Below are 27,902 nucleotides of genomic sequence, written 5' to 3'. Positions count from 1 at the left end.
ACACAGCTAGTAAGTAGCAGAGTTGAGATCTGAAACCAGAGTCTGGGTTCCAAGCCCAGGGATGACACTGCACAACCTCTATGACAGGTTACCGAGCAGCTCCTGGGTCACACACTTGGTCACACACTATCTACTTAATCTCACTGAACCCTTCCGTCCAAGCTCCCAGGAAACAGGGTCAGAGGCCCTTGCTAACCTGGTCAAGGCCCACTGCTACTAAGTGGTAAAAACAGAAAATGACTCGAGTATTTATTTTTAAAAAATCTTTATTGTTAAAAGTATTCCATATGTCCTTCTACTCCCCTCCACCCCCTTGGTCTCTTTTAGCCTGCCCTCACCTCCCACCTCAGACCTTCATCATACTATTGTCTGTGTCCAGGGCTTACGCATATATTCATACAAGTTCTTTGGTTGATCTCTTCCCACCCAGCCACCCACCCTCACCTTCCCTATGAGATTCAACAGTCTGTTCCATGCTTCTATGACTGGGGTCTTTCTGATCACAAACCTATTCACTCTCTGGTCTACCATGCTTTGGCTTTGTCCATTACTTTTCTCGGCAATTTTACATTAATTGCATGGCTTCAAATGTGAAAATACTTTGGGAATAGTCATAAGATGAAAAATAGTACTAGGCATGTCTTCAATAATTATAAATAACTCCAAATTACAAAAACACACACAACAACAACAAGTGTCTCTCCAATTATACCATTCTTTTGTCCTCCAGCCCTGGTTGTTCTCCTGACCAAACTATCACATGTTACAGAAAGCATCTTTCTGTGGTGCATAATTGTTCCTACATTGTATCTCTTTACTCTTTAATAAAAGCTAGTTATACACGATTGTAAACTACATTCAATGATTTGTTGTATTCAGCAATGTTTAATAAGACAGTACCCGAACAGTGCACACACTGTGTTGAATTAAAATAAAATTTACATATTGGTCAGGATTTGGTGACTTTCCTGTCAAGAGTTTACCTATTTTTGGGGAACCACTTGCCAAGGCACCTACAATGAAAACATTCCTCAGCTCTTTCAGTTTGTTCTAAGTTGCTTCATTTACAATTATTTCAATGGTTTCTTCTTGTTTCATCATTATGTTTTAACCAGCTTCCTTTTAAAAGGAGAGATAATAAAAGACTATCTTGTTGACGCTGTGGGGTTTCTGCATAACATCCTTTTGTCCATGTTTTATGAATCTTGACAGATACAAGCTATGCATGCCACAATATTTGCATTTTAAATAAATGAGGATTAATATTTACTTTTTGTCAGAAAATTCAGTTCTTAATATACTGGAATATTTCTGGCCTTTTTTGCTCCCATCTCAGCTCTTAATCCCTCCCCCTCTTCACAAATCTTTCCACATCACTCCCCTCACCTGCCATCTAAAACCTGCAAAGCCCTGCCTGCCCTCTCCCTATATTCACTGAACCCAAGTTTACCTCTGAAGACACCAGGTTTTTGTTGTTGTTTTTTAAAAATATATATTTTATTGATTTTTTACAGAGAGGAAGGGAGAGGAATAGAGAGTTAGAAACATCAATTAACTGCCTCCTGCACACTTCCTATTGGGGCTGTGCTCGCAACCAAGGTACATGTGCTTGATCAGAATTGAACCTGGGGCCTTTCATTCCGGAGGCCGACGCTCTATCCACTGAGCCAAATGGGTTTCGGCGACACCAGGTTTTCAATGCTGGCTATTTTCTCACCATCCAATGAACTTTATATTCAAGGGAAACTGGCACTCTTCTTGCTCCCCATTCGAGCTCCCATCTGGTTACATCTCTTTTTGAAGCCCATGCCATCATGCTTTCCACCTCCTCACTGTTAACGTCTGCAGACATCCTGTTCACTTGTCTGTCTTTGAAGACTGGCACCAGGCTCACTGGGCTCTTTTCTGGCCCAGAGCTTGCTATTTATCTGTCTAGTGATAATATTTATCCTAATGATCCATCATCGCCATGGTTTCCTCATCCCCAGTGCTCTTCTCACTCTCTCCACCCTGGAGTCACAACATGGATTTACCATCATCTCCAATGAATGCACTTCCAAATCCACATTTATTCCAACTATACCTTTGGGTATCAAAGTCCTTCATCATCTCTACTTTCTTATTCTTTTCCTATCAAGCTGATAATCTACAGTTTTTATTTTAATGACAGTATCTAATGCTTCTCTGTTTTTCCATTGCACTTGGATGGTAGAGCCACTGACCTAAGTGAAACTGCTGCACATCTGAGACTTTCCCAGAGCAGTAGAGCATGGCTTGAGAGAGTTTCAGCACAGGTCAGATTGATTCCATCATAAATTAATGATTACCAAACTCAAAAATGCCAGACATACCTTCTGTAAACCTGACTCTGTCCCTCTGAAAACCTTCTCTGCAACTCACCACAACCATCTCAAAACTTTTCAAGTCTCATCAAATTTCTGATGATCCCCTATCTCTCAATCCCTTATATTCTACAATATTTTCATCTTTTACTTTACAGAGAAAATAGAAACTCTCAGAAACTCCTTCATCTATAGATACTAATATTGCATTGATATCTGAAAGTTGCAAAGAGAGTAGATTTTAAAAGTTATTATCACAAGAAATAAACATCGATACTAATGTGCGATGTGTTGGATACTAACTAGACTTACTGTGGTGATCATTGCACAATATATACAAATATAGAATATCTGTTGTACACCATAAACTAATTGTCAATTATATATCAATTTAAAAAAATACACATAAAACTGACCTTATATTCCCTTCCAGATAATATTTTCTCTCTTTCACCACCAATTTTCTCAAAGGAATTATCTGTACCCAATGTCTCCATTTTCTCACTGACCACTTATTCTCTGGGCTGTGCCAAATAGCTCTTGAGATGGTCAATACTGACATTTACATCATTAAATGAATGCTTTTTATTTTTATCTAACCTCCCAGCAGCATCCTATACTGCTGACCTCAGTTGTCCTTTTAAAGCCCTCTCTTTTGTAAACTTCTACTTCACAACTTTGTTTTAGTTGTTATAACTCTTCAGTTGCTCCTTCTTTGACTCTTTTAGAAGTCCACAAAAGTTTGTAATTTGCAGGTTCCATTCTAGGCCTTCTCAGTTTCTCACATTTTCTTATTGGGAAAATAATTTATGCTTGCAGATTCAATGACACAAATATTTATTAAATGTCTATTGTTGCCAGCCCTGGACTAAGCATTGGTCATACATGAGCAATATATATATATGTATATTCAACTTAGACCACTCTTGAAGCTGCAAATTATTTGATTATCTGTCTTACAGTCTCCCACACCCACTTTGTCTCAGTGCTCTTTAAGTCTAATAATAGTAGCCCATTCATCCAATTATGCTAGCTGAAAATGTACTAGGCTAGTTTTGCCTCTCTCTCTCATTCCACATTCAGTTTATTACTAAATTTTGTACAGTTGCTTTCATCAATGTCACACACATGTACTTCTTTCTCTCCTCAAACAACACCTCCCATGAATTCTAGTCCATGCTATTATTCTCTCTTTCCTGGGATACTGAAATAGCCTCCTAAATATTTCCCCCACATTTATTGTGTTGTGTGTGGTTTTTTTATATATATATATATATATAATTAATTGATTTTTTAGAGAGAGAGGGGAGAAGAGAGAAACACTGATGCAAGAGTGAGACATCCATTGGCTGCCTCCTGCATGGCCTCTACTAGGGATAAAGCTGGCAACACAGACATGTGTTCTGACTGGCAACCTTTCAGTGCACAGGATGATGCCCAACCAACCAAGCTGCAGCCAGGGCTCCCCACATCTCTTCTTACCCTACTTCATTCTCTATATTGCAGAATGAGCTTTTGAAAAATGCAAAGACAGTGCAAACATGCCACTAACCTGATTAATATTCTTTATTGTTCTTGGGATAAAAAAGAAAGCTCATCAGTATATCCATGCAATTCAGACTGGTCCTGCCCTATCTCTTCAGCTTCATATTGTACTGCACCTTCCCAGCTCCTTCTGCTTCAATTTTACTGGGCCTCTAGGTCTCATACATACTATAATCTTAGTTATCATGGGTGTTTGCACATGATTTCCTGATTTTGGGACACACTTCCCTGCCTTCTTTGTTCAGTTGACACTTACCCTTCCAATCTCATCTAAAACAGTCTTATTTTCTAATTATATATATTTTTTGTAACAACTGACCCATTACAATTTCACTTTTTGTGTGTTTGGTTATTGAATTAGTGGCTGTTTCTCCAACTGGACCATGAGGTCAAAAATCATGTATGACCAAAGTTTAGTCCACGGCTGACAACAGTAGGCATTTAATAAATATTTATAGAATAACATAAAATATAATTTCAATCATAAGACTGATAAAGTTGTGCTAAATTAAGTCACTGACACTATTAGGTAAGTTTCAAAATACTATGGGACATAAATTTATAAGTTCAAAGAATGCAAAGTAAAAAAGAATCATAACAATTTTCTTAGAAGGATTATAAAGTCAATGCCTTAATTAGTTTTTAGGTTCTTTCTAATTTATAATTTCTTTCTCAATGAAATTGAGAAATGAGTAATTCTATAAACCAAGGAAAAGCTGTACTTTGTAGAACAACAGACCATGAAGGTGGAAAATTGCAGCTTCAAATTCTAAATCTTGTACTTATTGCCAAAGCCCTGGGAAAAGAGGTTCTCTTTTACTGCCTCAGAAAATAGAACTATTCAATTATAAACCCACCTTGGAGCAACATCCTCTGTGGCCCAGCATCACAAAGCAGAAACTCCTTTGGCAAAGGAAATCACAGAGCAAGTTTCCCGCATAACTTCACTTCTTCACACTGCTACTGGCAGCAGACATGGAAGGAAATTGGCGGGATGGTCAAACCTATCACAATTATTTAAAATTTTTACATTTTAAATTCTGCACCCTGATTTCCCTTCTTTTTTTAAAAATATATTTTATTGATTTTTTTACAGAGAGGAAGGGAGAGAGATAAAGAGCTAGAAACATCGATGAGAGAGTAACATCAACCAGCTACCTTTTGCACACCCCCTACCAGGGATATGCCCGCAACTAAGGTATATGCCCTTGACTGGAATCGAACCTGGGACCTTTCAGTCCACAGACTGACGCTCTACCACTGAGACAAACAGGTTTCGGCATGATTCTCCTTCTTGATGAAAAGCTTTAAAATATTTTATAAAGTGATTCCTCAAATTTATACATTTATAAAATCAAGTACCCTCAAGTTGTACTTAAACATAGGTTTCATTAAACTACAGAATATTTAAGTAGTATTTATTGACTTAAAAATATTTACTGAGATTATAAATATGCTGTATTTGGCACTAGGTCACATTAGTTAGCAAAACCAATACATACCTTACTTCATTGAGTTTATAAGAGAAACAGAAAAAAAAATATATCTATATCTATAATATAAAAGCCTAAGTGACTGAATGACCAGTTAACCAGTTGCTATGTTACACACTGACCACCAGGGGTCAGATCCTCAATGCAGGAGCTGCCCCTGGTGGTCAATGCACTCCCACAGTCAACCTCTCATGGCCGGCCAATCTCCTATGGTCCCTCCTCACAGCCAGCCAACCAGGCCGAGGGACCCCACTTGTGCACAAATTTGTACACCAGGCTTCTAGTAGATTAAATAATTAGAAAACATAACAAGTGTTATGGAGAAACAAAAGGTAGTGCACAAAATAGCAGGAAGACTTTTGAAAAGGTAGAAACTTTGCTATGACAATATAATATTTATGCATATCTAAAACATAAATAAGCATAAATATTATATTGTCATAGCAAAGTCCATGGATAATTCAGGGAGTGATCAGGAAGTATATAGGGTTGTTCCCAGCAGAGATAATGATTAGCAAATCATTTCTGACTGAATGAAATGTTCCTTTTCAGATTATAAGTTCCTTTAAGGCAGAGTATTCTTCATAAAAGCAAAGAGTGACCTAGTGCTTGTCAGATGGTTAGCATTCAATAAGACATGGTTGACAGGTAAACTCCTTTCTACTAGTTACAGCATAGGCATATAAAATTTATCCTAGATATACTTGAGAGATGCTTTGTAAGTTACAGATATTTTTTATCATTCTTTGTACAATATTCATAAATTGAACCTAATTTTGCAATTTTGCAAAAATGAAATTGAATGAACCATGCAATTAGACATTTTGCCAGTATGTCTTGCCTGGATACTTTTAAACCAATATAGCTAAAGAAACATCTAAACTAAAAATCAGTGTCTGGTGTAATTGTGTGTCTAGAATGCATGCCATCGATGTTAATTTAGTGGATCTGAGATGAGGCACAACTATAGGTATTCTACCCCCACCATACACACACATGCAAATGTCTATACAGTTTTCTCAGTTGATGCTGATGTCCATTTGATTGAAAACTTTTATTTTAGTTTACTTTTAAAATGTAATTTATTTCTCCCGTCCAAGTACTAACCAGGCCCAAGCTTGACAGTCACACCAAGACACAAGATGGCTGCCCCCATGTGGACACCAGATGGCTTGCAGGGGAAGGCAGTTGTAGGAAGTTATGGATGATCAGGCAAGCAGAGGAGGGCAGTTGGGGGAGACCAGACCAGCAAGGGAGGGCAGTTTGGGGGGATCCAGGTCTGCAGGTGAGGGCAGTTGTGGGTGACCAGGCAAGCAGGGGAGGGCAGTTGGGGGAAACCAGGCCTGCAGGGGAGGGCTATTGGGGGGTACCAGGCCTGCAGAGGGAGGGCAGTTTGGAGGGATGCACAAGCTGCAAGGAGTTGGGAAGTATCCAGCATCCCCCAAGTCAGGGGGATGCTGGCTACTGCAGCCAGGACCCCTTCCCCACCCAAAATGGCAAGAGGAAAGAGTACTCCAGAGGAGAGCTACATTTTTATCAGCACAATTCCTCACTATTAGCTGCATACTTCCTGACTCAGTGCCTATTTGCTGTAGATTTTCTAAGGACTTATTTTACTCAGAAAAACTCCACGGTAAAAATAGAGCCATTTATGTCATTTATGAAACAGAAATGAAGTTTGAAGGCCATGAAAAGTATGCCCTGTGCTCATCTCCCGCCCCCCTCTTCCCCCATGAACATGTGGACTTTTGAACCAGCAGTGAAACCGCATCTTGAACCTGAGTGAAACCACATCCTGAACCTGAGTTCCTCCTTATGGCAACATGGCATCTGCACTCTTCACCCTGAAAGGAACCAGTTTGTCTCAATGGCCAGCATCCTGCATTTGTAGTGAGGACCTAACTGAGGTTTGAACTCTTGGACTTGCTGCTTGCCTTAGAGGCACAGCTTGGAATGTGCTTACCTCAGCCTCTCACACCAGGACCTGACGAATCTTTTCTGAGCTAGTCATCACACCATGTTAGACAGTCAATTGGAAAAGTTTCTTTTATTACAACTTGTGGTCTGTGCCTTTATAAACACTGGTTTTCTTTGTTCTTCCTGAGCATGATTTGAGTTGCTACCTGAATCGATGCCTCCTTATTGCAATCCTTTGCTCAAATAAATGCTTTTTATTCATTTTAGCCTAAATCTTCTGTTGCTTGTTGTCACCACCATATCTTGAAAAGAGGTGATAGGATTTTTTTATATCCTTACTTTTCACTATAGAGGCAGAGAAAGACTAGAAGACTCATTTTATTTAGTGTAAAAACAAAAAATTCAAGCTCCTTCAACATCATCTCATAAAACCTACTATTGACATGTGTGTCACTAACATACTTGTGAATCTCCTTTTTGACGTATACATTTCGTACACGCCAAGTTAGGTCATCTGCAAATCAAGAAGCCTCAATACTTTGAAGCTGCCAAATCTCCTTACTTTTCTTCCCTTCCATAGATTTCTAAAGTCCCCAAGAAATAGAGGCTGCTCTTCTCCCTGGACGGGATGGTGACCACACATACACCAAGAATAAAAACACAAACCTCCATTTGTAACTGTTTCTGCCAGCATTCCTTTGGAAATGCACACGTACATTATGAATTTAAATGTTTCTTACAGGCCTGTACTGAGGTGAATGTGAACATCTATGCTTGTAGATAAATTAATTAGATAAACAATTGGACCTGAGGCCCTCCGTCCCCCTGCCCACACACACAAGAAATACCTTCTCACCTTTTCCAGCAGTCAGGTTACTAACTTGGCCTCAATTGACTTCCTAATTTTCTGAAAATAATTTTTCAAGTAGCAGATAGATTGTGTCTGGACAGTCCAGTCATTGGGTTTAGCTCCCGATCAATATTGAGTATAGTCTGGAGCATCTCAGACATCATTTATTCTTCTCATCAGAATCATAGGCTTTCTATTTGTAGTAAATTCCATCTACTTTTTAAAACCATGTAATCTTGTATCTAATATAATTCATTTGTTTAAAGAGGTATATATATTTTTCTGGCATTCCATTTTTCCAGCTTCTTGGTAGATCTCTGTTCTTTAGGAGTAACTGTCACTTTGTTGTTAAAGATCATCCTGCAAATAGTTTTAGTTTCCTTCATCTACCTCAGTATAAAGTTTGATCTGAAATATTTACTCCTTTTTACCTCTGAGTGAGTGATCTGAACTACTGTTTCATAAAAAAGAATAACATCAAGTGGAGCATGTTATTTTATTTAGAAAGAGAACTGATTCCAGTAGACATAATTCAGAGATTTCAATGGAAATGGGGACAATTATTGTGGAATAATGTGTTTCAGTTTATTGTACACGCCCCCGTGTAGCACCAATCAAAGCTTTCCTGAAGCAATTAGATGTAGAACACAGTGAACTGCAATTCCATCATTAAGTCCAATTGTTCCGCAATCGGAACAATCGGGAATCCTGATTTCATTTTTAAGCCCTCTGACAAAGTAAAAAGCAGTCATGCTAAGTGTTGTCTTGTGACATTAAAAAAAAAGTTGTAACACCTTTTCATATTTCACTTTGTTTTGAAAGAGACAATATGCTCTTAACCAAGAACAAAACAAAAAAAAAAAAATGTACTTGTAAATCAGCACCTGAGTTAATTTCAACTTTGGCACAGAAATAAATGCATGTGAAAAACAACCTTGTTTTATGTACATCAAAGCTGTAACTTTAGGAGAATAGGAGCAGGAATTGGTCCCTTGATAAAATCCTGCCAAGTTATCATACTGATTAAGAATTTATAAGATTGATTTATGTAATTTCAAATAATATTTGTGATATATATATATATATATATATATATATATATATATGACATACATGGTTTATTACATTTGCTCACCTTCTATAAAGTGCTATGAAAAAGTAAAGCTTTTTTGTATTGGATCTTATGTCAATCTCTTTATAGTTAACCTTGTCTACTCAGACCAGGGCAGCCTTCTGGATTGGTAGACCTATGCTATTATTATGAATGAATATAAATAGTTATATTGATTACATTGAAAGAAAATAAAGTCAATTATAGTAATTAGGTTAACATTTTCACTATGATTTGTAATAAATGTTTAGAAATAGGTAAGATCACAACCAGGGTTCTTCAAGTCCCAGAGTCAAAAATCTTGCCAGGCAGGTAGGCAGTTGATTATACATCTCAAACTTGAGGATTTCACATTTATTTTATGAAAGCATGTATAATTAGTTTATAGAAAGATTTAATTTAACACATTTTTAAAGTTTCTTTTGCTTTTATTACCTGGTTTAGTGACAATGGAAAATTAGCTTAAAAGGTCTTAATCTAAGCTTCCCATCTGTAAAACAGGGGAAGTGATATAACAAAGTATTGCTTGGAAGAAAAGTAAAAATGGACTGTGCTGATCTTGGTACAATTACTTTGAAAAAGGCTGGTGATAGCAACATATGATGGTCTTAGTCAAGACTGAGTGAAATTCATCTAGTGTCAGAAATTAGCATGAAGCTTTCTAGAATGTTCCCAGTGATAAAGTTAGATAGGTCAAGGGTCTCAGGCTCTGGGCAATTTTAAATGTTATTACTAAATTTTATTCTTGCTAAATGTTAAGATGCATTAGAATATTTTGCAGATACAACTTTAAACAGGATTATCTTGACAGGAGTAAGTGAAAGAGCCAACTGCAAAGAAGAAAGTAACATGCAATTGACCATATTTCTAGAAAAATTGATTTACAAAACTAATACAAAAATGAAGTAAATTCTGCTTTCTACATTTCTGAAATTTGATGAAATCTCTTCTCACTGTTATGAATATATTCCTTTTTATATTTTTATGGAATCCTTTGGGGTCTCAGGAAGGAAAGCATATAACTCACTCTCCTGAAAGGGAAGTAGACATTTGAATAGGAAGGCAAATATATAAAGAAAAAGACACTGATTTGGGAGATACTTTTATTTAATAAGAAAATATATCTTGATCCCTTTCAAATAAAAACGTAGAAAAAAAATCAATTTTATTTTTGGAGAAACAAACTTATTTTTAATCACTGCTCTCCTCTACTTACGTGTAGCAAAATCAATGTATTACAGTTATGCAGAGATTAGGAAACAACATTGCATAAAGACTAGGTCAGCTCAACATGCTCACTGGTTGAGTATCAACCTATGAGCCAGGATGTCACAGTTCAGTTCTCAATCAGGATTCATGCCTGAGTTTGAGCTTGATCTCCAGGAGGCAGTAATTAATGATTCTCTCATCATTGATGTCTCTCTCTCTCTCTCCCTCCCTCCCTCCCTCTCTCCCTCCCTCCCTCCCTCCCTCCCTCCCTCCCTCCCTCCCTCCCTCCCTCCCTCCATCCCTCTTCCTTCCTCTCTGAAATCAATAAAAAGATATGTTACAAAAAAAAAAACCTAGGTCAAAGAATTTATTTTTAAAAATTGTTTTATTAAGTGTAAGTATGGCTCTTAAAAAAAATTAATACTAACCAGTGGTAGTGAGGCTAATCATAAGACATTTTAGAAAATATATTGAACTAGAGGCCCAGTGCATGGATTCATGCACTGGTGTGGTCCCTTGGTCTGGCCTGTGGGGAATAGGTGGAAACTGGCTCTCCAACATCCCAGATTGAGAGAGGGCTCAGGCCAGGCCAAGGGATCCCAGCTCTGCATGATCAGGCCTGGGGAGAGACCACAGCAGGGCTCCAGGTTGTGTTCAACATGTCTTGCCCAGTCCCAATTGGCCGGATCCCAGCAGCAAGCTAACCTACTGGTCAGAGTGTCTGCCCTCTGGTGGTCATTGTGCAACATAGCGACTAGTCAAATGATCAAATGTCTGACAGTTGACATATTAGGCTTTTATTATATAGGATTATATAGGATAGTGTGGTTCTGGGATATAACATCCTATTCATTTAACTGTACTAACGTTTAAGTTTATTCTTACATAGTGAGTGGCAAGAACAACATCAGCAATGTTATGTCCACCAAATAGTATTGGTTTGTCTAATTTCCATAGGTGCAATTACACAACACATGAAAAGAAGACAACCAAATTTTGCTTGCAGTTTCATTCCTATATGTACAATAAAATTTGGTTGGTGTGACAATGTGTCTGTGAAAGTTGACAAATTGGTAACTTCAGTGTAAAAGCTACTTTATTTTTTATCTGTAAAAAATTACTGGATCGTTAAATTAAATTCCTCCATGCTGCATCAGACATACAAAAAAAACAGGTGTCTAAATTCCCATTTTTGCATTTGAATTACTGGTTTCTTAATGTGGAATCACAAAACTGTACTCATGTATTATTTTCCTTAATAATTACAGCTGACAATTACTATGATAACAAAAAATTATTTAATGAGCCATCAATTAAAAGGTTGCTTTTGGCTTTTAATCTAAGGGGATTGGTTTCATATGTTGAACTGAAATTTTACTGGAGGATATTGTGTTAAACAGGTAAAACAAATTAAGACTGCACAAAAGACTCTATTAAGTAATTTTTTCCTTTCCTCTAGAAATGTAGTTGATAATTATTAATATCCATAAGGATAAACAAACAGTCAATTATTTCAAATATCAATCCAATAAGTATGTTTTTCATCTCCAAATTCATTTCAAACACTATTTAAAACTATATTTAATTTGCACTTTAACATTTAGTAGGTACAAATAAAAATCTAAGAGACCAATTCTGCTTTCTGTATTTTTTAAATTTGTTGAAATCTCTTTTCATTATTATGAATTTATTTCTTTTTGCATTTAAATATACTAAATGGAGATATTCCAGATATTGAATCTTCTTGGGCAATATATTTAGCCAAAACTTAAGTTTTGGAAACTTATATTATACACTATTATAAAATGGAAACTATATTATACACTGAGTGAACAGATTATGATCTTTGAATGCATAATAACCTGGCCATCAGTACACACACACACACACACACACAAAAGAGAAACATGAGAATTGACCATCACTCTGCTACACCACCAGCCAATCAGGGGCAAGTATGCAAATTAGCCCCAAATGGCAGCCACATGGAGCTTCCTATCTACCCTGGCCTCCACTCAAGGCTACAAAGTTTCAATTATAGAAGACAAATTCCAGATACCCACTTCAGCCAGCCCTGGCCTCTGCTCAAGGAGGCACTGAAAAAAAAGAAGAAAAAAAAAGAAGAAAAAAAAAAGAGGGGCTGGATTGCCTAGGAGCATGGCCAGCCTAAAACAGCCCTCAGCTCCTCATCCAGGCTAGCCACATCCTCACAGGGTGATGTTCCCTGCTGGGGGTTTGGCCAGCCTGAAAATGGCCCTCAGCCCCTCATCCAAGTTGGTCAGGCACCCCAGTGGGACCCCCCAACCCTGAAGGGGCTATGGCCAGCTTTAAAACAGCCCTCAGCCCCTCACTCAGCCTGGCCACACCCCCCCCAGAGGGGATCCTCCCTCTTATGGAGGCGTAGCCGGCCTGCAAACCACTACAGGCCCCTTGTCCAGGCTGTCCCATGCTCCAAGGGAATCCCCACCCTGATCTAGGACACCCTTCAGGGCAAAGAAGCTGGCCCACACTCATACAACAGGCTTCTATAATAATAATAAAAAGGTAATATGCTAATTAGACTGGGAGACATTCCAGGATACCTTCCAGATGTTCTTTTGGACAAAGCCATGGTGGTGGAGCTGAGGTAGAGGCAGTTAGAGGCCAAAAGGGGAGGGCAGTTGTGGGTGATCAGGCCAGGATGGAATGGCACTTGTGGGTGATTAGGCAGGCCATTGGGGGTAAGCAGACCAGCAGGGGGGCCAATTGGGGCAAGTATCAGTGGGGGTAAGTTGGAGGTGATCAGTACTGCAGGGGAGCAGTTTGGAATGAGCAAGCTGGCAGGGGAGGCAGTTGGGGGTGAGCACACTGGCATGGGGGGTATTTGGGGGTGATCAGGCTGGCGGGGGGCATTAGAGGATGAGCAGGCTGGCAGGCAGAGTGGTCAGGGCCAATCAGGCAGGCAGCTAGGCAGGCAGGTGAGCGGTTAGGAGCCAGCAGTCCCAGATTGCAAGAGGGATGTCTGACTGCCGATTTAGGCTCAATTCCTGTAAATCGGCAGTAGGACATCCTTTGAGGGGACCCAGATTGGAGAGGGTGCAGGTCGGGCTGAGGAACACCCTCGCCCATGCACGAATTTTATGCACCGGGCCTCTAGTATATATACCTCTAGTCTCTAGTATATATATAAACACACACACACACACACACACACACACACACACACACACACACACACTAGAGGCCTGGTGTATGAATCTGCGCATGGATGGGTTCCAGCCAGCCTGGCCAAAGGGAGGGGACATGGGCAGTTGGCAGACCTGCCTACTGGTCAAACTCCTGGTCAAGGAGACAATTTACATATTAGCCTTTTATTATATAGGATATACACTTAGTGACAAGATTATTATGTGTTCAGAGATCATAATAATCTTGTCACTTAGTGTATATGTATATATAGTATATACACACACATTTACATATATATGTGTATTTTACATATATATGAATGTATAATATACATACATACTTTATTGTATATAATTAGATTCAATACACAATAATTTAAAAAGTGTACAACAAATTTAGACTTAAATATGGATATGAATTAAATTTATTGATATTAAATAACAAAATGTATACATCTAATAAGGTCTATGTTATTATCTTTCATCAGCCTTTCCTCTGCAGAATAGGGATTTTGTCCATTTCACTCAGTGTTACATTGTGGATTAAATGAGTTATTAACACATCACATGCTCAGAACAGTGCCTGATACATAGTATGTATTCAACAAAAGTTGGCTTTTATTGTTCACTTTTCCCACTGTGTGTTTTGCCAAACGAACCAATACAAAAACTACATGTTGGATATTAAAGTTGAATAAATAATACCAAATTAATATTTAGTTAATTCACTACCTATAGAAAGTAAAATCTTGTATTAGGTTAAGTATATTTCTCTAACTCAATTCCTGCAGATGGTTCTCTTTACTTCTTATACCAAATAGATAATGTAATCAGAACATAATTTACATGATAAATGGTTTATACAGAGCAATACAAAGACACCTCCTCATCTCTCCTTACCACCATTTTCCCTATATTACCAGCTCTTAGTGGTGCTTGGGAAACACTTGAACCCTCCAGCTGGGTTAATTATCCATCTAAGGGCTCTTCCAACACCCTTTGGGTAGTCCCCATCCTACTCTAGACCAAGTCATTTATTTGTTTTCTTCATTGAATTCATGAGAATAATAACTGTGTCTCCTCCACCCCAATGCTATGTATTTATTGCATAGTACAGAGCTCGGCACATAGCTGACTCTAATGGAGAGTAGTTAAATGAATAAATGAAGATGCTTTCTAAACTGGATGATTGCTGTGATTCAAATAGTTCTGAATCCTTCATTTCTTCCGTGATTTATTTACCCCTATTTTGTTCCCTGAGAACTGAGAGCTCTGGAGACTCAAACTATAACTCCAACAATGTGCAACCCTGCATAACACACAATTCATTCAATGGGCAGGAAAATAACTAGAATGGTGAATTACTAGAGAACTTGCACTAGGCTAACATTGTCATGTTATATCATGTAACTGTGTCAAATATTTATATGAACAAAATATTCCCTATGAAGTGGAATAGAAGACTGGAAACATTTAGAACTCTGGATTCCTGCCATGCCACTCACCTAATCTTTCTGAATCTTAGTTTCTCCATCTGTGTAATGAGGACAGAAATACCTATTTTCAGAGTTACCATAAAGTTTTGAGATACATGTCTAAACATTTTAACATGGAATAAGCATTAAAATATTATTGCTATATATTATTTATTGGATTTTGAGATATAAATTTGTTTATATTAATTATTGAGATTTTAAAAACATATTTTTATTGATTGCAGAGAGGAAGGAGATAGATAGAAACATCAATAATGGGAAAAAATCATTGATTGGCTGCCTCCTGCATGCCCCATACTGGGAAGTGAGCCCAATACCCAGGCATATATCCTGACTGGAAATTGAACCATGACCTCCTGGTTCATAAGTTAAAGATCAACCACTGAGCCATGTAGGCTGGACAATTATTAAGTTTTGAGACATAAATTTATCTGAGAACTCTACGTTGCTTATCTTTTGAATTAGAAGATTGTGATATGGAAATAGCTCTGGAGTCTTCAACAATTCTACCCTGACTGAATGTTCTACTTATTTCCAGGTATAATTTTTATTCTGAGGTGAAAAATAAGCTGACAGATTTCAACTCAATCAATACTACCTGTTCCCTTTCCATAAAACACAACACTCCTACCAAAACAAGGACAAAGAAATCTTTGCTATCTGTGTCATTTGTGAGTGTAGAGAAATAATGTTCCTTAATTTTACCTATACACAAGAGGCCTCTCCTACTTGGGTATACACAACTCTGCTCATTGGTCCTTAGATAATGAAATTAGGATACTTAAAACCCAATGTGTTCTAAACATTATACAAATAGTCAAATTAAACTATTGAGAATTTAGCATCTTTCTGAGGAGCTCACAATTTAATTTATATCTAAATTAAACAGACACGTGACACAGTTTGACAAAAAGCAGCGTGAACATGATCTCATGATTTACCCCCTAGAGGAAAAGATCTCTCCATATGAAGGGCATTTGTAGCTCAGTTACTACTATTGTGAATAATCATGTTTTGACATCGATCAGCAAATATACAATTAAAGTTAATGTGCTACTTTAAGCTGCACAGAGAATGTAATCTTTCTTCATGATGTGATGTTTGAAGCATTAAGTCTCCCCCTTTGCATTCTCCAATTCATTCTGTTTCCGTAACAACCACTAGGATATATTTTTAATGATTTTTCTTTTTCTTTTTTTTTTCTTTTTTTTAAAGTCAAAGCTCTTGAAGGCAAAATGTCTTTTATTTAATTTACCTCATTTATTTTATAGTTATTCTAATAAAAATTTAGATTTTATTCACTATTGCCTTTGGCAGTACTTAGTAAAGGCCTAGGAATAGCTATTAAAAATAATAGCTGATAAATGATCAAATAAGAAAGAATTAAAAGAAGAAAGAGAGTTTTAAAAGAATCCTGCAAATTCTATCTGCCCTAATATAACTTATTTTCAGAGTGAATGAAATCCATTATACAATAAACAACTGGCCATCTTGCTCAGAAACTAAAAGAAATAAAGGTGAGATAGTTGAAAATAAGTCAATAGGTTTAATGAAAAACTTAATATACTCAAACTTTGCTTTCTGTTTATTTGATTTCTAAGAGAAGCTATGTTTGTGGGGCAATACCAACCCATTTGCTATAGGCATATTTCCTTAAGCCTGGTCAAACCCAAAGTAGACAAGGGGAATAATTGGAGATTGAGGAAAATGACTTTGTTTATCAATTAGTAAACAGAATTTCTTAATATGGATAAATTTATGTTTTATTGTCTTAAACATTAAGAAAACTATCTTCAATATTTTTAATTCTTATCAAAGACAGAATTTTATTATAACAGAATGCACTTTTTAAAAACCATAATCTTGGTTTCTAAAACTTCAACTGCATTTTGATTATAGAAATCATTCGAGGATTGTTTGATTTTTAAAATGAGCTTTTCCATATTTTAATGCATCTGGCATTTCTAATAAGAAGAGGAGATTTAATATATGAGATATTGTACTTAATAGACTTTATAAACAAAAAGCAATATAATTTTTGTTCAGTCAATGCTCTCTGCTCAAACTATTTATCCATTCCACAAATTGTATTAAGTTCCCCTTAGGTTCCAAACACCAAAGATAGAGTGGTAAATAATCTAGATCTTCCCATTTTCATCTTATTCCCTAGTGCGAAAAAATAGGAAATAAACTACTTATAACTCAATAAATATTTTCAGATAAAGAAATTACATTTACCAATTGATATTTACTGGAGTCTATAAAAAAAAAGATGAGTCTATGAAAAAAGGGAAACCATAATTGGCACAGAAAGAAAATGGGTGAAATATTAGGAACAAATCTAGTCAAGGTTGATATGGTAGATATGCCAAGTTTGAATGAAGAAGTCGCTATAAAAAGATGTAGGGAAAGAAACTTTTAGGCATATAATATAGATCCATTAATAATACATATATAGTCTTCATACCCAAGCCCTTAATTTATATAATAAACAGCATCTCCATTTTACTAATTTATGAAGCAGATTACTCTCTCCCTCAGTCTTATTTATCAACATTTGTGCACAAAGATAGTTGTGTTGGATCAAATTTTATAGTTATTTATCAAAAGGATGTAATTGTCTACTCAAATTTAGTGGTTCAGTATTACATATTAAATTCAATATACCTCACTCTAAGAAATTCAAGGCAAGCCCTAACCTGTTTGGTTCAGTGGATAGAGTGTCGAAATGCAGAGTGGAGGGTCCCAGGTTCGATTCCAGTCAAGGGCATGTATCTTGGTTGCGGGCACATCCCCAGTAGGGAGTGTGCAAGAGGCAACTGAATCAATGTTTCTCTCTCATCTGTATTTCTAACTCTCTATCCCTCTCATTTACTCTCTGTAAAAAGTCAATAAAATATATTATTTTTAAATTCAAGGCAAATAACTTAGAACATTTTGACAATTTTGAATACAAAATACTCAACCTACTGAACTTGGATATGGTGATTTCCAAAAGGAAAAAATACCCACTGTGACTGGTTTCTACAAATTTTGGCAAGGAATGAGAAAAAAGGTGTTATACACATCTGACTATAGCAAAAGATCTACATGACTTACTTTCCTTTAGGTTTTCATCCAATTTTGCTCTTCTATGATATTGTTGTTTTTCTAAATGTTAAGATCTCTTGTAATCAATTAAAGTTATACAAATTCTGTGCATTTATTCATTTATCTTCTGAGTAATAGCTGGGGATATCAGTGTTCACTAAATCATAAAGGATGAAATTCTAAAATGTCTCAAGTTTAAGGACTGATTACTGCAGAATTGTATTACAAGAATGGATTACAGGAATGAATTACAGAAATGTCTGAATGGGCTGGTTTGATATAAATCAAAAGAAATAACAGTATAGCCTGTGAGCAATGAGAACAACAAAGAGCTGATAATGTTATGATTCTTCAATTAAAACATACAATCTATCACATGTCTAAAGTAAGTAAAAATAAAGCTCATTGTTTTGATTTTTCATAAGCTTAATAAATACGAAACTTTAACTTTTGACACAACTCTGTTTAAAACAAAAGATTATGACACAATTAAACATGAATTTTTTTGGCTGCTTGTTTACTTACACTTAATCAAATTGTTAAAGAGGTTCTTTGTCCAGTAGCTGCACGTTTGATTTTTTTAATGTGTATTATCACAAGTTATATCTTATTGTTAGAGAGAGTTTATAGTAAATTGGAAAAATGTTGGAATTTAAAATCAGATAGGAATAAGGCTCACTAATTCACCCTTAAATTAGAAGACTGTTACTTGTTACTTGGGAGAGTTATTTAACTTTTGATTTATAGTATTTTCACTTGTAGTATGCAAAGATCAGTATCACTTCCCTTATGGGTGTGGAATATAGATAACCTAGAAACCAGAACACTTGAGCCCATATAATTTGGAGTGAATTACCTAAATTACCAGGGGTGGGAAATGTCCGGCCCTCAGGCTGTAAAATCATTTGGTCTTGCCCTGCCAAGTCATTAGGGGTGAGTTAATTAAATATGTGACCAAATTTAGTAGGCTAATTTTTTTAAGTAGATAATTTTGTATGCATTTAGAATGATGTTATAAAACTCCAAATAGCTGTTGGCAGAAGCAAACATTCCCCACCTCTGACCTAAACTCTTAACAACATCTCTATTTCATTACCATTTAAATTTAATTGAATTTTAACTAAATTTGTATTGTATACATCTCAACATGGTTGTGAGCTATAACATAACAATGGATATAGAGATTGCTTTGAGAATTATAAAGCTTAATATGTATATATCTTATTACAAATCATTTTTCATTTGGGTTTTATTCATATGCATCACATACTTCTTGAAAGCTGTCTTATCCAATCTTTCCTCTGCAGTCTTGCAGAGCAGCAGGTACCTCAACCCAGAACATGGACATAAAAGGATGGAAACATAAATACAAATTTGGAAATGGCAAATCACCTCAACATTCACAGTGACATGACTTAGTCTATTTATTACCTCAAAGAATCACTATTGATTATAAGAAAGCTATTTTCTCTGGAGTTGTTGCTGACTACCTAAAACAACAATTTTGATTTCCCTATTCTGACTCCCTTAAATTTTTTTTCAGCTCGATTCCTCAGAAAATATTTCACCTTCCTATTTCTGATTCTCATAATCTCCTTGCTCTCATTTTAAGTTTCTATTAAAACTCTGATTTAATTTAGGAAATTGCTTAAGGATATAGTGGTATAGGTGATTTGTTTTGGTTCTTAACATGTCAACTTGTGTTACAATACATTGAAAAGAGATGTTTGTTCCCCTACTTGTCATCCAAGGGGCTCCCCTGCCCCTTGTGTTACAATTGTGAAGATGATTGCTTAATAAGCATGACCTTCCAAACCCCTCAATGTTTTCATTAAATCTGAGAGATTGTCAGCTAAATAAATACTTTCTGAATTTCAAAATAAGGTAACTGGTATTAGCTTATACATAAAAAAGTGAGTTTATTGAGGACGCAATCGTGAAAATGGCTGTATTAATATGTCATTCAGTGCGGAGTAGATAATAACCTAATAGACATACATAATCATGAGATTATTTAAAGAGGCCCTATTTGTCCTCATGCCACACTATACTGTATTATTATCTTATTTATGATATTGTGTTTGGCCAATTGTATACAATTCAAATAATGACTGTTTTTCCCCTGAACCTCAGAGAGATACAATTGCTTAGATTATCAGAATCCCAGCTTCACTAGTTATTAAATAAGTTATTTTGGGCAGGTTTTTAAATTTATCTATGCCTCATTGCCTTTATCTATAAAACTAGAGGCCCGGGGCATGAATTTGTACACCAGTGGGGTCCCTCAACCCGACTTGCAGGATCAGGCCAAAACTGCTCTCTGACTTTCCCTGAGGGGTCCTGGATTGTGAGAGGGTGCAGGTCAGGCTGAGGGACTCCACTGGAGCATGATCAGGGCTGGGGAAAGATGTGGGAAGTGGGCCAGCCTGTGAGGGACCATGGAAGGGCTCCAGGGCATGTCCAGCCCATGTCACCCAGTCCCAATCAGCTGGACCCCGAAGCAGCAAGCTAACCTACTGGTCAGAACATCTGCCCTCTGGTGGTCAGTGCACATCATAGTGAGCATTGAGCTGCCTTAGCATATCATTAGCATATTAGACTTTGAATGGCAACCAGACACTTAGGTTATTAGGCTTTTGTTATATAAGATAGGGATAATGATCACACATATTTCATTAGATTCTTGAGCATTAAAAAATGAGGATATGTGTAAAATACTGGGAAAAGCTCCTAGTACTTAATCAGTCATCATCCTGATCTTCCTCTTCTTCCTCTCCCTCTTCTTCTCACCCCTCTCCACCCCCCCCCCCCCCTTCAAATCTTCATATTAAATGGGCTTTGATCTGTACAGGAAAACCTCACATGCTCTGGTTGACAGTGGAGGAGTAACTCTGATTTTCACTCTGATTACTAAGCTAATATCACTCAGTCCTCAATCTATTCTATGTTCTGTTTTGAGATGCTGGCTTCTTTTAAACCCCAAGCAGTGGGACATGACACTGATGTAAGTGTTGAGTAAAGAAGGTCCAATAAAAATTCACATATGAATTGCCCTGGCCAGTGTGGCTCATCCTGTAACCAAAAGGAAAAGACTGGGTGCTGATGCCAAGTCAGTGCACATATCCAGGTTGTGGGTTCAGTCCCTGTGGGGGCATCTTTGGGAAGCAATGGATTGATGTTTCTCACATCGAAGTTTCTCCCCCTCTCCTTTTCTCTCTCTCTCAAATCAATAAAAGCATATCCTCAGGAGAAGATTAAAAAATTTACATTTGAATAAAGTGACTCGAGCTGAAGTATAAACCTTAATAAAATCAACAGACTTAATAAATACTAAGTAATAAAGTTAATTGATAGCTAATAATATTAGAGAACTTTGTAAATAAAATAGATAAACTTAACAAAGTGACTGAAGGCAAATATGAGATTTAGAGCTGAAGTAAAATTTCTCAATTGAACAAATTATCTCATCTGATTTTTAAAGATAATATCTTGCCTATTTTTCAAGATAATAGCATCTTAAGAGAGAAACATGGGAGAAGAGGAAGTCAAGGGCACCCAAAAAAGGACTCTTCGAGGCACATGACTATGTGGAAGCCAATAGGTCAGAACCTTATAAATATTTCAGAGGATTATAGCTGTAAAATACCACAATCTCAGCATTATGAGTCTTAAAATATTTAAGACTGAAAACAACTCAGTCCCATAATGTTCCCCTAATAGGAACAATACTTAAGGCTATGCAACCCTCAATAGGCACTTGAAATGTGGACAAAAAGAATAGCATAAAAGGAAGAACTTCTCAGGTAGGCATGACGAGAGGCTAGCGAGAACCATGGACATGGGAGATGGACAAACCTCTTCAAGGATCCTCCCTGACCTCTGGGTTAGGAAGACTTTACAATGTCTGTTCAGTAGGATTCCACCTTTGGTTTTCACATGTATCTCATTTCTTTCTTCCCCAGCAGGAGTGTTTGTTGTGGTTTCCCTCTTCCTATTCCTTAATAGCATATTCAAATGCATGGTCAGAACTGGTGCAAAATACAAATAATTTATTCATAGGGGTTTTAGTATGATCATTATTTGATGAGGACAATGAATAAGTAGAGCTCACAGACTGAAATTTTTTTAGTTATCTCTCTTGGAATGTAATAAAATCTTTTTCAGGAGAGAGTGGAAATATGACATGAATATTTAGCAAATAGAAAGGTGGGCTGTGGCGGAAAGGGGATGCTCATTAATTCTACCTGCTTTTCCTGGCCACCTAGCTGCCTAACATTTACCTGCCTCCTTTACAGTTCAGATGGGGCCATGAGACTAGGTTCTGTGCAATGAAAGGATGTCCACACATTCAAGTCTGCTCTATAACAGTCCATGCACAATGGCTCATGTGGTCTCTACCCTTTCCTCAGTGAGCCAAGAGGTCATGGGCTTAAAAGAAGGCAGTGGCAAAAGATGAAAGGAATCTATATCTTTGAATCATCATTTGACAGTGAAACATTGAGGAGTGCTGCCTAAGAGACAAGGGCTATGACATGAGAAAGAAATACTTGATTTGTTCATGTTTTAAAAAAATAATTTTTTGAGGTTATGTTACAATGGCTAATGTTTATCCCTAACACAGCATTAGATTTTAAAAGATTAATTATTATATTTAATAAAATTGGTAACTTGATGTTTTCTTCTTTCTGCTCAAAGTATTTGAATAGGAAGAAAATGCTATCCAGACAGTGAGATAGTGTGGTACAGCAGAAAAAGCCTTACCTTGAGAAACCTGGCTTCAAGTAATTCTTTTATCATTTACTAGTTAAGTGACACTTGTGGAGCCAATTAATTTCCTGGGCCACAGTTTTTATACATCTGTAAAATGAAGCTAATATTACGTTACCCAATTATAAGAGAAATCCAGGCCAAATGTTTGCTCAAGATTTTTTATGGTTTGATCTATGGTTCTATGAAACAGGAATTAAGCACTAAAGCCACTGTAATGAAAGCAAAGAAGTCATTTTAAAATTTTTAGCTACCACATGATACCTGACAAAGTCTAACTACATGAATAAATATTGTGTAACATGTGTTTTAACTGCATTAACTCATTCTAAGCAGTCTTATTGGAAATAATTTATAGAAGAGTGAGATGAATCAGGGCAGATGATAATTTCAAAGAATTTATGTCTCAGAACTTTATCTAATCATTGTGTATACATTTCTCCAGATGCTCAGCCCTTTTCCCACAATCTAAGATACTGAAATTTAAGGAAGACTCCCCTTCTACGTTTTGCCACCTGAAAGCCTATTCCTTGAGATGTTTTTCTCTTGATAGCCATTCAACAATGTCTGCAAAGATCACCATTTCTATGTAAAAGTAATAGAAATTATCAAATGACTCCAAAGTTAAAAGCAAACCTAAACTCTTTGCTCATATTTAATTATGTATTTACTAGAGGAGTGATGCATGAAGATTCATGCAAGAATGGGCCTTTCTTCCCCTGGCTTCTGGCACCACCTAGGCTCCAGCCTAGTGTTGCCTTTCTGCCTTACCATGCTGCCCAGAGGCCAGAGCAGCTGGGGTGGTACAGAATGCCTGTGTCATCGCCATCCAGCTCCCTTCCACTCAGCACCTGTGTATGCAAATTAACCCTATATATTTGTTGGGTTAATTTGCATACTCACTCCTGATTAGCTGATGGGTGTTGTGAAGGTACAGTCAATTTGTGTGTTTCTCATTTATTGGTGTAGATTAACTAATACATTAGGCTAATAAAAAACACTGGTGCCTTTATGAAATGGTAAAACAATTATAATATATGTCTTATGTTGAAATAAAACAGAGAGACTACCGTATTTTTCGGACCATAAGACACACTTTTTTTCCCCCAGAAGTGGGGGGAAAAAGTCCCTGCATCTTATGGTCCAAATATAGCCTACACATATACTTTAAAAAAAAAAGTTTTTTTACTTGCCCGGCTCTGTGTGGTCTCTGTGTGCTTGCCCAGCTCTAAAATGGTTCTAAATGCTGCTGTTTACTTTACAGGGTTGATTACATGTGTTTATGACTGTGATGTTGGGTTTTAATGCACATAAAATATTTTAGGAAACTATTTGTTTCAGAATCTTTTTTCTTTATTTCCCTTCTCTAAAAACTGGTGAGTCTTATGGTACGAAAAATACGGTAAATAGAATTTTCCTTCTTTAAATCAAAATGAAGAATGTTATAGCCAAAACCTAAACAAAGAGCTTTTAAAATATTCTTTTTCTATTGAGTTTTCTTTTCCTAATCACTGGGAAATAATGGCTAACTGAAGCTAAGCAATTAAACCTAAAGCTGAAAATTAAACTAAAAAAAGTATATTATTTAATTGCCTTCCAATCACTTTTGCAATTACTTAACTCATAATTTTATATAAAATTAAAATTTTTGAATCCCCTTTCCAGACATTTTTGGAATATATATTAAAAAATATGATTCTTGTTTTTCATTGTTTTTGGATAACTCTACCCATTTTGTTCCATTGATTCCATTACACAAGTATAGAATACAAGGTCAAATTTTAAATATCTCTTATTCATCCCTAACATAATGGAAGAACAAAGAAATAGAAAAAAAATTAAACTGAATCAAACATGATTATTATACGACATAAAGATATTTCTATTAATATCCATTAACAAAACTGAATCTAAACAAACAATAAAATACAAATGCATATACTACTGTAAACAAAAATAATGTGTTCTTAGTCATTCCTCTCCCCATTTCCTTAGCCTTCAATTTACATAAAAGCTATTTTGAGGTAAAGTAACTTTTCACTCACCAATGTGGAGGTTTGTGAGGCATCAGTCAAATCCCCTGAGATCTCGGGAGTTCGCGTGTTGTTTGGGATTCTGTGAGGGTTACGGGCTATCGCTTCGCACCAGCCCAGCATTTTCTCCTTCCTCTTATCCCTTTTCAATTTCTGAAATTCTGAAAATAATTTACATTCCCTGAAACAAGTCATGTATTTTAATTGTCTGTTTTTGGAAAAATGAACATGATTGAAATTAAATAAGCAATTTAATAAAATACCAATGGAGAACATTTTATTTTAACCAGAGTTTATGGGGAGGAAAAGAAGAATATGCTGATTATTAATAACATCACAGAGCCACAGGGGAATGAAACTTTACAGGTATATTCAATGAGCCTAAATGTACATCCCAATTTGTGACCCTTCTTGACTGTGGACATTTCTTTCATCAGGTTCTAATTGTTATTTCCAGGGATCAGTTTATAACATGAAATTCTTAACTTGGGAGCTAAGAACAGACCCAGTTCCCTATATATTTCCATATTTCAATGACACCAAAAATTTGACATAGCTTTTCAGCTGATTGGCCTACAGATACAGAATGAATCGAACACAGGCGAGTGGCAAAAATTACTCATTTTAGCAATGCCATTATTATCTCCCTTATAAAGTTCTTCCAACTAAAGAAGGATAAATTTTAGTACAAACATGGTAAACTTTGTATATTACATTGATCACCAGTATAATCTATTAAAATAATGATCTTTAAAATCTCCTTATTATCTCATGAGTAAAAATATTCCACAAACCTAGCTTTCCAGAATTTCCCATTTGGGGGAATTTTTCTTCTTTTGGCTTTGAAAAAGCTATATCAACAATGTCTTTTAACATAATGAAAAAAACATTCTTTTCCTGTAAAGTTTTACAGCCTACTTTTCCACTTCAGCACTCTCAGTAATTAGAAATAGTTTATTTCGGGTCTTTAGTTAAATGCATTACACTGTCAATTAAATATCAAAAATAATGTGGAGTAATTATTTTTCACAGCACCGAAAGCAATTAGCAATCTGGTGGTTTATAACATTTCAGGATTCAATATAGCACATTTCATAGCACAAAGAAAAGTAACACAAAGAAAGGTTGCACTAACAGATTGATGAGTTATTACTCTAAATGACAAAATACTCAAGTTAAATGGATCTGAACAATGTAAATAGAGAAGTTATAAAATAGACTTTCATAAAAATTAAGTCTAAGATACTCAATGGAATGGATTTCTAAATTAGACTGGTAATCTGAGTGAGTCATTCATCTGAGGTACAGGGAAATTGTAAGGGAGCTTGAAAACAATTATTTGAATGAGCAACAAATTATATTTATTAATGCTTGCCCTTTCAAACACATTGCTTAAGATTTTATTAAAAATTCATATCTATGTTCTAGAAAATCTTCATAACCAACTAATTTGCACTCCATGAAAAGTAAATATTTCTGCATTCCCGACACAATATCTTGGTTACTCATCAATTTTAAATTACATTTCTTGAAGTGTGCTAAGAGTAAATTAAAATTAGTATCTTTATTCAAAGGCAATAAATGCCATGAAACATAAGGACCAAAACAATTTAATCAAGTATAAACAAATGTTCCACTTGCAAGTCATTTGGATTTTTTTGTGTGAAAATTTTATCTCTATATAATTAAATATACTTCAGTAGTTATAATAAAATGTTGAATTCATGCACGAAAATAAAGCATAATAAAGTGACCCACAAAATGACATCATCATTACCTATTCTGGGATATGTTTTTAAAGGTTGCCAGTTTCTTATTCCCCAATCAGTTTCTGAAATTAAATAAAGCAGTTTAATTTAATTTGTAGCATGGTTTTGTAGTGATGGTGGTGTCCATAGCTATGTCCCTCCTAATTCAGTCAACATTAATCCACAAGTATTTATTAAACTCCTATTATAATATAGGTACTAAAGAAGGCACAGAGGAGTCCCAAGATGAGAGTTACTTTCATTTTGGATATGAGTTAAATTCAATGCAATATTCTAGAGAATTTCAAAATCCAAGAATAATTAAGATCTTTCTGATTCACTAAATTTTGTATTTGTGAATTTATTGTTTATCTTCAAGGTGACTTCTGGCTCCTCTTGCTCTTAGATGTCTTCCCTGAAGTTGGCTTGTGCAAAGCACCCTTTTGAACCATTTTGTTGAATTATATCAACACGCCATCATGACAAGAGTATTAAACTTTTTATTACAATTGCTAAAGGAGTATAATAAAATGTCAACTGCATTCCAGTTTTGTTTTGCAATTATATGTGACAATTATATTAATTCTAGAATGATTAGGTAAGCTATGTAATTCAACAAGATAAATACATACTATTTTTACCTAAACACTGTGTTTATGATAATCACTGAATGCTTACTGTGGAATCTATACTGCTCTCTGTTGTGTCAAAACAAAAAAGATACATGACACAATGCAATGGTTTACAATTGAACTGGGATCTATTCATGGGAATATTTACAAAGAAAACTGAATTTTTGAAATGACAAGAGGAATCTAACTATAGCATTTATTTTAAACTTTTCTTATTTGAATGAAGAATATATGAGAATATAGAAACTGCCTATGATGGTTATAATGCTATTGTTAGGGTCACCAAAGGAGGAAGAGAGAAATTTTGTCTAACAACTTGCTCTGTATAATATGCACCAATGACTTACCCAGCAACCTTAGAATCAATGAATTATATACAGAAGAAACCAATGTTTAAATGGCCTCCAAAGAAGCAGAATGGGTGTAGGCAAATTGAAAAGAGAGAGGTAGATGGGGAAAGCGAGATCCACTACCTCATCCCATAAATTCCTATGGGTAAATA

General features: G+C 36.0%; 1 protein-coding gene across 1 annotated transcript in view; it reads right to left on the bottom strand.

Annotated features, from left to right (window-relative positions):
* The window catches only part of MARCHF1 (membrane associated ring-CH-type finger 1), a 230,119-nt gene extending 204,924 nt beyond the window's left edge, over positions 1–25,195 (bottom strand). The window contains exon 1 of the mRNA XM_036423927.2: positions 25,033–25,195. Coding sequence (XP_036279820.1) covers positions 25,033–25,143 — 111 coding nt within the window. The 5' untranslated portion in view covers positions 25,144–25,195. The remainder of the gene's footprint in view (positions 1–25,032) is intronic.
* Between the last annotated feature and the right edge of the window lie 2,707 nt (positions 25,196–27,902).

The sequence above is a fragment of the Pipistrellus kuhlii genome, unplaced genomic scaffold, assembly GCF_014108245.1.
Source record: "Pipistrellus kuhlii isolate mPipKuh1 unplaced genomic scaffold, mPipKuh1.p scaffold_m20_p_8, whole genome shotgun sequence".
NCBI lineage: Eukaryota > Metazoa > Chordata > Mammalia > Chiroptera > Vespertilionidae > Pipistrellus > Pipistrellus kuhlii.
This window is presented reverse-complemented; position numbering and strand designations above follow the sequence as displayed.